Here is a 14572-nt window from a genome sequence, read left to right on the forward strand (position 1 = left end):
AGTTGTTCTAAGGACTGAATTCATCTCATCAACATGTATTTACTGAGCACCTACTATGAGCGAAGCACCATTCTGGGCAATGGGGAGAGGGCAGTGAACAAGTCAGATAAAGTTCCTGTCCTTCGGGAGTTGGCAATCTAGTGGAGAAGAAGGGCCATGACACTATTACAGAGTGTAATGTCTGGAGAGGTAGGAAGGAAGCAGAGCAGGGTCAGGGCATAGGTGCAGAGATGCTACCTTAGCACGTAAAATTCCCCTACCAGGGCTGACATCTTAAGAGAGATGGTGAGACATGTGGGAAAGCACCACTAGGACAGAAGGAAGAAGCAGCACAGGGCCCCGAGGCAGGGGGATGTCAGGTGAGCCTGGGGAATGAACAGGCAGCCTGTGTGCAGCTGGATAGCAAGGAGGAGGGGCACGAGAGGAGGCTCGGCCAGACCCTGGGGCACCGGGCCTTGAGAGGAAGGCCAGGTCTCCTAGGACGAGGGGACCTCTAGAGAGTTCCACAGATTTAAAAGGATCCTTCAGACACTGAGAGAGGTGACCCATGTGCAGGGCTCAGCGCGGCCTGCACAAGGTAAACGTAGGGGCAAGTGATGGCAGAGCAAAGAGATGGGGCACACTTGGCTCCAAAGGCCCCCGGAGGGCACAACACCTGTTAGAGCAAGGGGCCCTGGAAGAAGCGGGCATGGTCAGAAACTCTGGAGATTCCCCAGAGAAGTGCAGCCCGAGTCAGCACTTTGCAGCGGGTCACCCCAGAGCCAGCATCCTCTGTCGACCCTCAAAGTGCAAAAGGAAGACAGCAGGTCACAGCTAAACGAGGAGCCTGGTCTGCTCCTCCAACACGAAGCCCCACGGCCAGACCCACAGCAACACACTGGCTGGTGGGAAAACGATTTTGAAACATGTGTAATTACAAAATCTGTTCAAATTATATTGTCTATCATTACAGAGAACAGTCATTGTGAAAATATAGAAAGTACAAATAAAAAGAAATTAAATTCCAATCTTCTAGACTCTTACAACCAGATACTACAGTCAGTAATATGTTTGGCTATATAGATATTCAGATATTTGTGAATATGTAAACATCAAATATTTTCTCATACAAATATAAATATTTATGTGTTGTGCATGCTTTTTTAAAAACAGCACTATTCTCTATAACTTGCGCAGTAACCTGCTCCTTTCACATCTGTTGTTCAGTCGCTCAGGCGTGTCTGACTCTTTGCGACCCCATAGACTGCAGCACGTCAGGCTTCCCTGTCCTTCACTATCTCCCAGAATTTGCTCAAACCCATGTCCATTGAGGTGGTGATGCCATCCAAGCATCTCATCCCCTGTCGTCCCCTTCCTCCTGCCTTCAATCTTGCTCAGCAACAGGATCTTTTCCAATGAGTCAGTTCTTCTTATCAGGTGGCCAAAGTACTGGAGCTTTAGCTTCAGCATCAGTCCTTCCAATTCAGGGTTGATTTCCTTTAGGAAAGGTTTGACTGGCTCCTTTCACTTACTATTCATATGTATTGTATAAACCTTCCAAGGTGGTTAAATTTCAATAGACAGCATTGTGTTTTTTTTACTCTTTCAAAGCCATTTATTATTTTGCTTTTATATAATTGTATAAAATATGTATCATACATTTCTTCCTTATTTCTTTTTCTAATTTTGATCTTCACAGCAAGACAACAAGTATTCAAATTAATTCTGTATACAGATGGGTACAAGGTTTTTCTGCTTAAACAATTTTTCCAAATCAGGTATTAAAATACATCTACTGAAAATACTTATAGGATTTTTTCATTTTTAAAAATTTTTACTGAAATATAGTTTACAATGCTGTGCTAGTTTCAGGTATCCAACAAAGTGATTCAGTTACACACACACACACACACACACACACACACACATTCTTTTTCAACACTCTCTTCCGTTATAGGTTATTACAAGATCCTGAGTATATAGTTCCCTGTGTGTCCTTTCTGATCATCTATTTTATATATAGTGTGTGCTCAGTTGTGTCTGACTCTTTGCAGCCCCATGGACTGCAGTCCGCCAGGCTCCTCTGTCTATGGAATTTTCCTTAATTTCTCCCTCTGCCCAGAGAGCATCCTTTTTTAACGCTCCATGGGATTCATAAAGTACTCATAAAGAATACTTTATTCAGCAATCCCCTACTGTCGAATAATACGGGTTGTTTCCAATTTGAGCAAACGACTGTGAGCGGTAATCACCACCCCCACCCCCCACCCCCAGGCTTCCTGTGGTGGTGCCCGGCCTCCCACATCTGTTCTGACACTTACAGCAAACTCCTCGGGAGTCACTTTCAGGACATCGAAGACGACGGCGTCGTAGCTCTTGCTGGCATAGTCGCAGCTCTGGCCCTCCAGAGAGTCTGAGCTGCTGCTGCCCTGCAGAGGACAGGAAGAGATGGGGCCGCCTGAGCAGTCTGGCTGACTCCACCATCACGGATGCCCAAACCTCAGAAGTGAGAGTGGCAGGACCGTACAATGATGAGAGCTTCTGTTGTTTAGCGCTTTACGCTATTCTAGGCACTGTGTTAAGCACTTCATATGCATAATCTAACTTAATTCCCATAACAACTCTCTGATGATGCACTATCATTAGTCCCATTCTACAGATAAGGAAGTAGAGGCCATGCCGCTTGCCCAACATATCTTAGCCAGGAAACTGAAGAGCCAGAATGCAAGCCTAGTTGTGTGTCTCCTTCAGTCACTATACCGCAACTGCTTCCGGCTGCCTGTGGGGTGACGGCTGAAAAGATACAGCCCACCCTTCACACCTTAGGAGGCCTGAGGAGATCATCTGTTTTGTTACGTGTTTTTAAACATCACCTGGTTTCACCTTGTTGTTTTCTACTTGAAGTTCACTGCAGGAAATTATTATACAAAATGTCAAATTGGCTCTCAAGGCTTGTTTCACGTAAGGGCCACTTGGAATTCAAAGCCTGTTATCTGATGAGGTGAGAGGTAACTGGCTGACTTTGGAGATGGCGTGAAAGTTATATTTAGTAGAGCCCCTTGTTAAGAAGAACACCGTGAGGCCGGCATGTAAAGGAAAGGTCTCCCATTAAAGAGCAAGTTAAACTCCCCAGATGTGGCCAGTTTCATGAAACCCAACACTGTGGGGATCCCAGAACGTTGAACATACCTTCCCTTCAATTTTATTTAATTTCATCAAATTCTACTTTGGGGAACCAATCGAGCTTACCACCCCAAAACTGTGCCCTGTTCATAAACGGTTTTATTCGTCTCAACCCGTGAAGAGGGATTTTGTGGTTTCCATTAACCTCAACATCTTGGACCGAGATTTAGAGAATATGCTTTTATTAATTCCCCTTTATTTCACTCTTTCCAAAATGGCTATATCTGGAAAAACTTTGCAATCTTACTGGAAACTAGAGGGTTTTTAGGCCAGGGAGGGAAACCAATAGTCAACAACTGAAAATGTGAGGTTACAAGGAGGAGCTGAAACTTAAACCTGTAGACTTCAACAGGCCTGTGTCATTTAGAGGCTTACAAACGAGTCTACTATACCAAAATCTCTAAGATGATCTTAAGATGCTCTGAGCTCTGAAATCAGACAGGCCTGCTAAGAAAGCCAGCTCCAAGCACGCTGCTGTCTGACCTCTTCAGTTTGCTGTGCCTCAGTGACCATCCGTAAAAGGGCACCATTAGAAGCGCCTCCCCAGGGCTGTGGCACGGGTTGTATAAAATGCAGCTTACAAAGCAGCTGGCAGGATCCCCTCCCTGGATGACACTGATTCAAGGGACCCGGGAGTGGAGGGTGGGGGGATGGCTACTGCGATAGGACATTCTCCCCTAAGAAGAATGTGTGCTGAACTTCTGAAAAGTAATCAAGACTAATCCTGAATGCTTCTGGAATTGGCCGTCTATTCCATCGCTCAGTCTCGTGAACTCCGAGCTGGCGGCTACCAATAAATCTCTTTGCACGCCCACGATCCCCTCCCACGGAGCAGCCTGGAGCAGCTGACGCAACTGACTTTCTTCCAGGGAGTGTCCTGTCATTGTGGTCGGGACCAGCGGCTCCAGAGTCACAGAGGCCTGGCTATCAACCCCCGCCAGCTGTGTGATTTGAAGTCAGTTCATTCACTACTCCCTGCCTCAGTTTCCTCACCTATTAACTGGGGGTGAAACAATAGCACATGCCTGCCGGGGTTATTGTGAGGATTAAATGAGATCACGCCTGTGGAGTGCACCAAAAAAGTGCCCGGTATATAGTAAGCACTAAATCATGGACATATATCTGCATAAACATGTCACTCAGTCACCAAAATGTATTGAGCACTTCAAGTAAGACATGTATTCACTCATAGGTTCATTTGACACATATTATTGAGCACTCACCACTTTCTGGATACACATGTACGTGCATATTCGTATAGATACACATATATATACACATATACAGCATATATGTGTGTGATATGTGTATGGATTCATATGTATAAACAGAGACTAGAAAAGAAAGAAGTTTTACTCTAGATGGAATGTAAACTGTAAATGGAAATGGAAGTCTGATTCCTCCAGTTATCAAACAGAGTCCATTCCTGGAATTTCAGATTTTATAACTTTCCTGTAACACCCCATTGCACCTGCCCCAAACACACACGCTCATACAAGGGGCCTTATTAATCACAAGCTGCCCCAGATTCATTCAGTGGTGGTGGTGGTGTGGTGGTGATGATGATGCAGTAACTTTATTTAAACCTATATTGACGCCATCTGGGAATTTTAACAGGTACCCATAAGTCTGCTTTCAGAACCACCGATCAAACTAAGGAATCTTTTAAAAGGGTGATAAGAAATGGATTAACCCCTGTGACTTCTAGCTGATTGCACAGGCTCATTTCAAAAGCCCAGCTCGATTGGGAGGGCCTAATGAGCGCAGAACTCAGAGCTCCCCTCTTACCCATTTGTCACAGAAGCCCAGCGGCTGCGGCGGCGTTATACATCTGACAGGGCGGACTCCCGGGCCTCAGATGACAACCCCGTCCCCTGCCCACCTCCGTTCCATTATGGAACTTGAAAAGCAAACTCCCAAACCCCGAGGGCAGGGGCCGAAGCCCAGGCCACTCTTGACCACCAGCCCTTACTGCCGTTTCCTCCCAAGCAAGGTAAACAGGAGCGCAGGGCCAGCTGGAAACCCTTCTGTCTGACTTCATCCCGGAATGTGCGACTTACTTATAATCAGCCGCGGCTTGGCTTGGGAAAGGTCTGATCGCTTCTTGCCACCAAAATGGAATGTGGCACTTGCTACGACTGGATGGGGCAGGTATTTGCTTTTCTTTGAAGAGAGCAACTTCAGAAAACACCCTGATCCTCAGGGCTGACTGCCTCCCAAATCTCACGCCTGGCGTGGCCGGGAAGGCTAAGAATGGTGGCATTCACGGAGCTCTGCACCCCCCGGACCTCGATTCAGGGGGCCTGGGTCAGAAGCAAGGGCCCCTCCCCACAGCTCCCTCCCCCCCAACCCCGAGTACCTGTGGAGTGGCGGAGGTGACCAACACGCTAGCCATCAGACCATTCCTCTTGTACATAGTCTCCGGGCCACAGGGAGCTTCAGGGCAGCCTCTGTCGGTGACATAACCTGTTTGGACAAGTCCTGCAAGGCAAAGGCGCTCATAAAAACCAGTCTTCAAATCCAACTTAATCCCACCCTGGGAGAGAGCTGTGCTGGACGCGAGCAGGTGACCCCAGAGGATACCCTCAAAGAAAGGTTACAAGCTATGGCCTTCGGGCTAAATATGGCCCACAGATGTGGTCTGTTAGATCTGTGCAGGTTTTAGGAATTTTTTTCAAATTAATCACCAACATTTAAAATTGAAATGTTTCACATAGAATTCTGGGTTTCTGACTTTCCTGGTGGCACTGGGTCCACTTTCTTGCGTGATGGCCATCAGCTGGACTGAGCAGCGCTGCTCCTCATACTGAAGGGCTTCCTAGGGGCGTTCCAGACTCCACTTGGCAGGGGCGGCCACCTGGGAACCAGGTGCTAGAGTTCGTGACTGTGAGGCGAGCAGAAGTAACGCCATGGCAGGCAGCTTAGATAGGAGTAGGCCTTCCTGCTTCTGGGTGGTAAGATTATCAGGCCACCTGGATACAACCAATCAGCTTAACACTGACCGCTGTTTGCCAATTAGGAACGGGGTGGAAACCCCCGGGAAAGTCCCGCGCGTGCGAAAGTTTTGAGTGTGTTTGACCAATGAAATTGCTTTGCAAACTTGTAACCAATCCGCTTAAACCAACTACCAACGGCGTGTGCTCACCCTATAAATTTGTGTAACAGCTTGGGCTCGGGGCTCTCTGACCCCGAGCCACTGTGTTGGATGCGGCAGGAGCCCTGACTCGAGTCAGCAATAAACTTCCCTTTTTGCGAGTTGCATTGTCTTGGAGGCCTTCTCTCTTCCTGCTCAGGGATTCGGACATCGGGGCATAACAGTGACCTCTGTTTCAGTCTGCTGCTACTGCTAAGTCACTTCGGTCATGTCCGACTCTGTGCGAACCCAGCCCTGGGATTCTCCAGGCAAGAACACTGGAGCGGGTTGCCATTTCCTTCTCCAATGCATAAAAGTGAAAAGTGAAAGTGAAGTCGCCCAGTCATGTCCGACTCTTCGAGACCCCATGGACTGCAGCCTACCAGGCTCCTCCGTCCATGGGATTTTCCAGGCAAGAGTCCTGGAATGGGGTGCCATGGCCTTCTCCGCTGTTTCAGTCTACCATCCTCTAAAGGACCAACCCGCCTTAAACATCTCAAGGAATTCAACTGATGAAATAGTTTGAGCTAATCAAGGGATAAAAATCTTCATATTCTGGAGACTTTATTTTCACATTTTTTATTAAATGCTGGACAATATCATGAAAGTTTTCAAGAAATCATTTTAAGTATACAGATCAGTGTTTCTTACAGGTGAAATGCTGAAATAAGCTGCCTATAATAGCTAGGGAACATATTTTTAAGTTGTGTAGAATATTAAAAATTAACAACACAAAAAAATGTTTAATTTATGCAACAAATACGTCCACATAAATTTGGTAAGGCTTTTGACAGAACTGATATTTGAGAAAAGATCTGGTTCACTTACATTACGTACACTGTATTATCCTTTCTTAGTATTAGGTGCCTCGTACTTTAAATCTGTGACAAACCATGACAAATTTTTAAAGGGGAAGCATTACTGTAAAATGGAAGAATTATGTAATCCTAAAGGCTGTATTTGGAGAAGGCAGTGGTACCCCATTCCAGTATTCTTGCCTGGAAAATTGCATGGACAGAGGAGTCTGGTAGGCTGCGGTCCATGGGGGGTGCTAAGAGTTGGACACAACTGAGCGAATTCACTTTCACTTTTCACTTTCATGCATTGGAGAAGAAAATGGCAACCCACTCCAGCGTTCTTGCCTGGAGAATCCCAGGGACGGGGGAGCCTGATGGGCTGCCATCTATGGCGTCGCACAGAGTCGGACACGACTGAAGTGACTTAACAGCAAAGGCTGTATTGCTGTACATTTAAATGATAATGCTCTGCTTATTTAGAGTTTTGAAAAAACAGCCTCTCTTCAATTAAACATTTTTATAGTGGAATGATGTAAACTGAAGTGATAAAGACTATTATTAAAATAAAATCTTTATACAAGAAGACAGGTAACGAAGACAAACTAAATCTACCATGTTCCCTATGCACCAGAATGTTTCATCAATAACAACATGGATACTGGCTAAGACCCATAGAAGTCTCACCACGGGCCATGTGCTTTACCTCCAGTAACTCCTCTAACCCTCACGGCATCCTCGGGTGGGTCTTGTTACTACTCCCATATTCCACGTGGGGACTCTGAGACCCAGAGAGGTTTAGTAACCTGTGCCCTGCCATCCCACCAAACCATCATCACTCAGGGCCTGGCTCAAATGTCCAACGTCATTTCCCCTGGTTATCACGCCTGAGCCACTCAAACCAGAACCACGGATCACCTGCCAATGAGCACACGCCCCTAGGAGGGCATTTACCACATCACCCAGCATCAGGGCGCTGTAGCCACCACCAGCTTTTGAGCAGGAGGGAGCCCAGGACATAACAAGGGCAGGAAAGGAGAAGGCAAAGGGACCGCCTGGAAGCCAACTGCAATTATCAGGCAGGCGACGAGGGGCCTCTGTGCTAAGGTGGCAGCAGTGATGTGAAAAACTAGCACACAGGCTGAGAGGCGGTAAGGACAGAAACAACAGACACTGATGGGGGGAGGAGAGAACCAGCTGAGGACGCACGACCTCTGGCTCCAGGTACCAGACGATGCTGTGCACCTCATCGAGAAAACGAAGAGAGGCGATGTGGCAGGTTTGTGGGAAAAGATGATGAATCTGATTTAGGACATGCTGAATCCGTGCTGCCCATGAGAAAACCCATTCTGGGGAGCATGGTCAAACCCAGAAGTTTCTGGGAAAGATGGGCTGGGGGTAAATCAGAAAGAAGAAAGTACCAGCCCAATCTGGACTGCCTGTTATCTTCCCGGAGCCCTCAGCCCATCACAGAGCCCTGTGCCACCAGGAAACAAGTCCGCAATCAAAAAAGAAGGTCAATGCAACCCGGGCTCTGTCCCCATACGTCCCCAAACCACTCCCTCTTCTTCTTCAACCATCTCCTCAACCACAGCCAGTGGGCCTCCTCCCTGCCCTCCTTTATCCCAGAACACTCAAAAGAACTAAGCTGAGCTATAAATGACACCTGGGGCTCAACTGGGGAAAGCTGAATATGGACATTCAGTTCAGTTCAGTCGCTCAGTCATGTCCGACTCTTTGCGACCCCATGAATTGCAGCACGCCAGACCTCCCTGTCCATCACCAACTCCCGGAGTTTACTCAAACTCATGCCCATCGAGTTGGTGATGCCATCCAGCCATCTCATCCTCTGTTGTCCCCTTCTCCTCCTGCCCCCAATCCCTCCCAGCATCAGGGTCTTTTCCAATGAGTCAACTCTTGGCATGAGGTGACAAAAGTATTGGAGTTTCAGCTTCAGCATCAGTCCTTCCAGTGAATATTCAGGATTGATTTCCTTTAGGATGGACTGGCTGGATCGCCTTGCTGTCCAAGGGACTCTCAAGAGTCTTCTCCAACACAGCAGTTCAAAAGCATCAATTCTTCGGTGCTCAGCTTTCTTCACAGTCCAACTCTTTAATATGGACATTAGATGACACTGAACTACTACTCACTTTCTTTGGAGTGATAACAATACGGAGGTTAAGTAGCAGAAGGGCTTTATCCTTAAGTGATGTACCTGACAATTTAGAGGCAAAGTGAATTTGCAACATACTTTCAAATGTATCTGTAAAATACAAGTTAACGTTAACAACTGCCATTCACCAACAGTTCTTTCTATCAGTCTCTCAATTTTCCTGAACACTTGATAATTTTCATACTAAAAAAGACGAAAGAAAGAAAAGAACTGATCAGGTAAGTTTTTCCTCAAAGTTCAGTTCAGTTCAGTCACTCAGTCGTGTCGACTCTGCGACCCCACGGACTGCAGCACGCCAGGCTTCCCTGTCCATCACCAACTCCTGGAGTTTACTCAAACTCATGTCCATTGAGTCGGCGATGCCATCAAACCATCTCATCCTCTGCTGTCCCCTTCTCCTATAGCCTTCAATCTTTCCCAACATCAGGGTCTTTTTAAATGAGTTAGTTCTTCGCATCAGGTGGCCAAAGTATTGGAGTTTCAGCTTCAGCATCAGTCCTTCCAATGAATACTCAGAATTGATCTCCTTTAGGATGAACTGGTTTGATCTCCTTGCAATCCAAGGGACTCTCAAGAGTCTTCTCCGACACCACAGTTCAAAAGCATCAATTCTTCAGTGCTCAGCTTTCTTTATAGTCGAACTCTCACATCCATACATGACTACTGGAAAAACCATAACTTTGACTAGATGGACCTTTGTTGGCCTCAAAGTTAGGGTTAGGGCAATTTCATGCCAAGCCACTGACACCCAACCCTGAAAACACACAGGGGCTCATCCTCACCAGTGAAGATGAGCACCATCCATTCAGCCATCCATCCATTCCTTCACGGAGCTCCTACTCTGCGCACACCTTGTTCAGGCCAGGAGTTCCTACCATTTTTTGTACCTTGGACCCCTTTGGCCATCTGATGAAGCCTATGGGCCCCTTCTCACAGAGACATTCCCCCCCACACACAGAGACATTTTTAATTGAATAAAATTAAATTACACAGGAAACCAATTATACACATGACTATGCATGAAGCAAATTATATTAAAATTAGGTTATCAATTTATTTTCAAAGCAATTTATAATGTAGGAATATATGTATTTCTTCAGGTAAGGTTTTATATATATATAATTGCATTAAGTAGCAAGATCTATTGTGGGTCTAATGACAGCCATAATTTCAAAGAAGTCACGAGCATAAATATTCTGAGGTGAAAGTGAAGTGAAAGTTGCTCAGTCATGTCCGACTCTTTGTGACCCCATGGACTATATGTCCATGGAATTCTCCAGGCCAGAATACTGGAGTGGGCAGCCTTTCCCTTCTCCAGGGGATCTTCCCAACCCACAGATCAAACCTGGATGCAATGCAGGCAGATTAGTTACCAGCTGAGTCATAGGGAAAGCCCAAGAGTACTGGAGTGGGTAGCCTATCCCTTGTCCAGCGGACCTTCTGATCCAGGAGTTGAACCAGGGTCCCCTGCATTGCAGGCGGATTCTTTACCAACTGCGCTATCAGGGAAGCCCAGTTTCCTGAGCTTTCGAGGTGCGTGCCCACAATTACTACGTGGTATGGAAGTAGGTATGATTTTATTGGTGACAAAGTCCCAGGTACTATAAATATTACTGTGATTTATTATCTATGTTAATAACTGAGGGAGACGCTAAACTTCAGTTAAAAGTCAGGGAAAATAAAGATGTCATTTTTTCCCATCCAAATTCAGGGAAAGCTGATCAAGAACCCTGTTCCAGATGCAGGGAACACAAAGTGAACAGGTCCTGCTCCCTGAGAACTCAAATCCCAGTGCAGGAGTCAGAGACCACATGTGAACCTAGAAGGTAACTCAGATCTTGAAGGTCTTCAAGGAATAAAATAGGGTGGAAAATGGTATTTACCAGGGTGGTCAAGGAAGGACTGTGAAGATGCAGCATTTGAGCTGGAGTCCTAGGAAGGAGTCAGCCATAAAAACCAGTCGGGAGTGTTCTTCACAGAGGCCACAGAGAGCGCAAAGTCTGTGAGATGCACAGGAGCTCAGCAGGTTTGTGATGGAGAAAGACAGCCACAGCTGGGGGTCAGTCAGAGGAGGCAGTGGAGAGGCTGGGCCCTGCAGGCCGTGGTGGGGGGTTTGGGTTTTACCTGGAGGCCTGCGAATGGTTTCTGAGCAGGCGACTGACAAGATCTGATCTCACTGTTTTGGAAGATCATAGTCGCTACTGTGCAGAAAACTGGCTGAGAAAAAAAAAAAAGAAAACTGGCTGGGAAGCCAGAAATATGGGCAGTGAAACCCAGTTGGGGGTAAGAGATGGGACTGCTCAGACTGCTGGCCCCAGGGAAAAGAGCTGGATCTGGGAGGGGTTCTGAAGGTGAGACAGATAAGACCTGCTGATGGACTGCATGTGAGGGGAGAGGAAAAGAGAGGAATCAAGGACAAATGACTTCTACCTCTGGAGCCCTTATGAATGGATAGATGGTGGCCCAAGAGCCACTTGGTGCTCAGAAGTCCATCCAATCGTTGGCTCAACACCCACCCACTGAGACCTGGAGGACCAATTCTGGGGACCAGAGTCGAAGATGGCGCACCTCTGCCCCCCAGGGTCCCGCAGGGTAGTGTGGGGAGAAAACCAGTGGGGGCTACTCTCAGGACAGTTGGTGTAACAGACCCCGCGTTCACCTTGGGGGGTTAAGAAGACACCACTGAGAAGAGCAGTTGGGATGGTCTTAAAAGGATGAGCGGGCTTGTTTTCAGACAAGGGTGGGCCGTGGGCACTCTGAACATGTGCAGAAGCCCAGAGGTGTGAAACAACACCGAGATGCCAGCATGCTAGGAGCGCAGGGGACAGGTTCCCACCCCTCACCTGACCCCAGCCCCTGCCCATCCTAGACTAACCGGGCTGTAAGAAGCCAGGCAGGGGTCCCCACGGAGTCAGCTTTAACAGATGGACCCGAGATTACAGCCACAGGAACAGCATCTTGCCTGCTGGTCACTCCCTCGATTGTTTGGTAAACTTGGTGACCCTTTCCCCAAGCCCTGTGCAGGGGAGTCAGGCCAGCCCCCGAGGAGCTCACTGCAGTCTGATCACTGCTGTCATCCTGACAATCTATTAGACACTTACTTTGTTTCAGGTGTTGGCTAAGGATTTATATGCATTTAAAAAAAATCTTATAGATGAGAAAACGGAGGTTCAGAGAGAAACTACACTAATTTGGGGATACGTTCTCACACAGCTTCCCGCCTGCGCCCCCTGCTGGACACGGAGGCAGTCTGGCATCAAGGGAAGGGCACCACCCTGTTAAGTCTGGCCAGGCTGACCTGTGCCAGACAAACCCTATCTCCCCACCCTCCCTGTACCTCCCTCACCTCTTACACACACACACACATAGTCACACACGCATGCACGCTCACTCGCTCACTAAGGCCTCCCTGGAAACAAACCACTGCAGGCAGGAAAAGCGGTTCTCATGATGTAACTTCGTAGGAACGTGGCAGCTGAATCAGAACCACAGAACCGCCCGCGTCTCTGGTTTCTGTGTGACAGACTCCGGTCTCGCATGTGTGGGCTCTCGAGGAGGGGAAGGCAAGTCCCATATGGGAGCTTGGTTTCCTTCCAGGCTTCAACGTCTCAGGTTCAGAAAACCAAGGAAATAACAGAAGACGGTCTGCTGCAGACCACTGGGGAGAAGGCAGAAAAACCACTTTTTCCTGTGCATGTGGAGGCTGTTTCCAAGAAAGTACACACATCCGGGAACATTCGGTAACAAGAGAGTGCTGTCTTCCAACTGTTTTGGACAAGCTCAGAGACGGACCCTCAACCCCGTGTCCAAGCCCACTTCCTCGCGTGGCCGCCCTGCCCTCCTCCACGGGCTTGGCCACAGCTGCTCCATCTTCAGTGTCTGAACTGAAGATGCAGGGGACAGAAGCAAAGAGGGTTGTGCCCACAGCCGATGGTTCACGCCACGTCAGGAACAAGTGCATGTGCTCTCCCTCTCTCCTGTCTCCAGACACCTCAGCACGTCCATTCTGTGTTACCAAAAGGTCTCTCCCAGGCTAACCATCACCTTGGAGCTGGACCACCTACCAGGAGCCCAGGAGAGGTCCCCGTGAGGGCTGGCAGCACTGTGGCTCCCCCACCCCGCCCCTCTCTGCGCTGGCCCAGCCTCCTCCTGGCCAGCAGCTGTGTCTGGCGGCTTTCAAAGCGAGGCCCTGGCCACGTGAGCATGTGAGACTCTAGATGCCATCCCTCTGGGCCAGGTTCACCCATGTCCCACCCATCCCTTTCAAGCTACCACCGCATGTTCAACATCCCACATCTCCCCTCCTCGCTGAGGGCAGACAGTGGGCTGGGCCAGCCAGATGGCTGAGGAGGCACCGCTGTGTCCAAGGGCTACTGCGGCTGAGCCCCCAGCAGGGAGAGAAAGCAGCCATGCGGGGCAAGAGGGCTGGGTTTCCAGACTGAGAGTCGGCGGACAGAGGGAAAAGAGATAACTTGTGAAACTGAGCAAACCTGGAGAAAAGGATCAGGCAGGCGTCTCCCTAGGGAAGGCAGCTGACGTGGGGCCACCCCCTCAAAGGGATGCGACAGCACGGACTGAGGACCCCCACACCTCACATGTTGTGTGCCAAGGCCAGGGAGGCAGAAACCAACGAGGGCCATCTGTCCTCAGAAAGGCCAGCCGAGGAACACCCACTCCTCTCAGGTAGAAGGGCTTCCAGAATTCTCTACATAAAAGTAATACATGTGCATGCTAAAATTACATAAACTGGATAAAAAGGTGTAAAATAAACAAGAAAGTCCCCATGACTCCACCCCTAGTTCCTGTCCCCCAAAGTTAACACGTTCACACAGTGTGGGGCAGCATGTGTGTACACAGCCACACACGGATAGACACATAGATACGTGTGTGTGTGTGTGTGTGTATGTGTACACAGCCTGAGGTTCAACACCCCCACCTCCCAGAGGCTGACAAGCTACAACCATAGCAGGACCGGCAGGAGCTAAGAACAGGACAGTACAGAGCAAGCTCTCAGGCAGGAGAAGGAGTAAGTAACCTCTGTGGCTTAGAGAAGAGATAAACCAGGATTTCAGTTCTCACCCATCACTGACCTTGTGCCCTGGACAAGTTGCTTGACCTGGCCAAGCCTCACTTTCCTCATCTGTAAAATGGGGAGAACTGGGGTACCGACGGCACAGATGGTTGAAGGGATGCAGAGAACGGTGCACGTGAGAAGCGGCCGAGGCGCTGCATCTTTAATGACAGCTGTTACCGGTGTCAACAGCTCTCAACCACCACTGTCATTCTCCTGGGGGCAGGGGTGGGCAAGGG

The 14572-nt window shown here is 48.4% G+C and overlaps 1 protein-coding gene across 9 annotated transcripts in view; it reads right to left on the reverse strand.

The window, feature by feature from the left end:
- Nucleotides 1-14572, reverse strand: part of RALGPS1 (Ral GEF with PH domain and SH3 binding motif 1) — a 298169-nt gene that overhangs the window by 259100 nt on the left and 24497 nt on the right. For all 9 annotated transcript variants that reach the window (XM_043916818.1, XM_043916823.1, XM_043916822.1 and 6 more), the window contains exons 3-4: nt 5522-5643; nt 2301-2408 (exon numbers count right to left, since the gene is read on the reverse strand). In XM_043916818.1, coding sequence (XP_043772753.1) covers nt 2301-2408; nt 5522-5578 — 165 coding nt within the window. In that variant the 5' untranslated portion in view covers nt 5579-5643. The remainder of the gene's footprint in view (nt 1-2300; nt 2409-5521; nt 5644-14572) is intronic.

The sequence above is a fragment of the Cervus elaphus genome, chromosome 11 (genome assembly GCF_910594005.1).
Source record: "Cervus elaphus chromosome 11, mCerEla1.1, whole genome shotgun sequence".
NCBI lineage: Eukaryota > Metazoa > Chordata > Mammalia > Artiodactyla > Cervidae > Cervus > Cervus elaphus.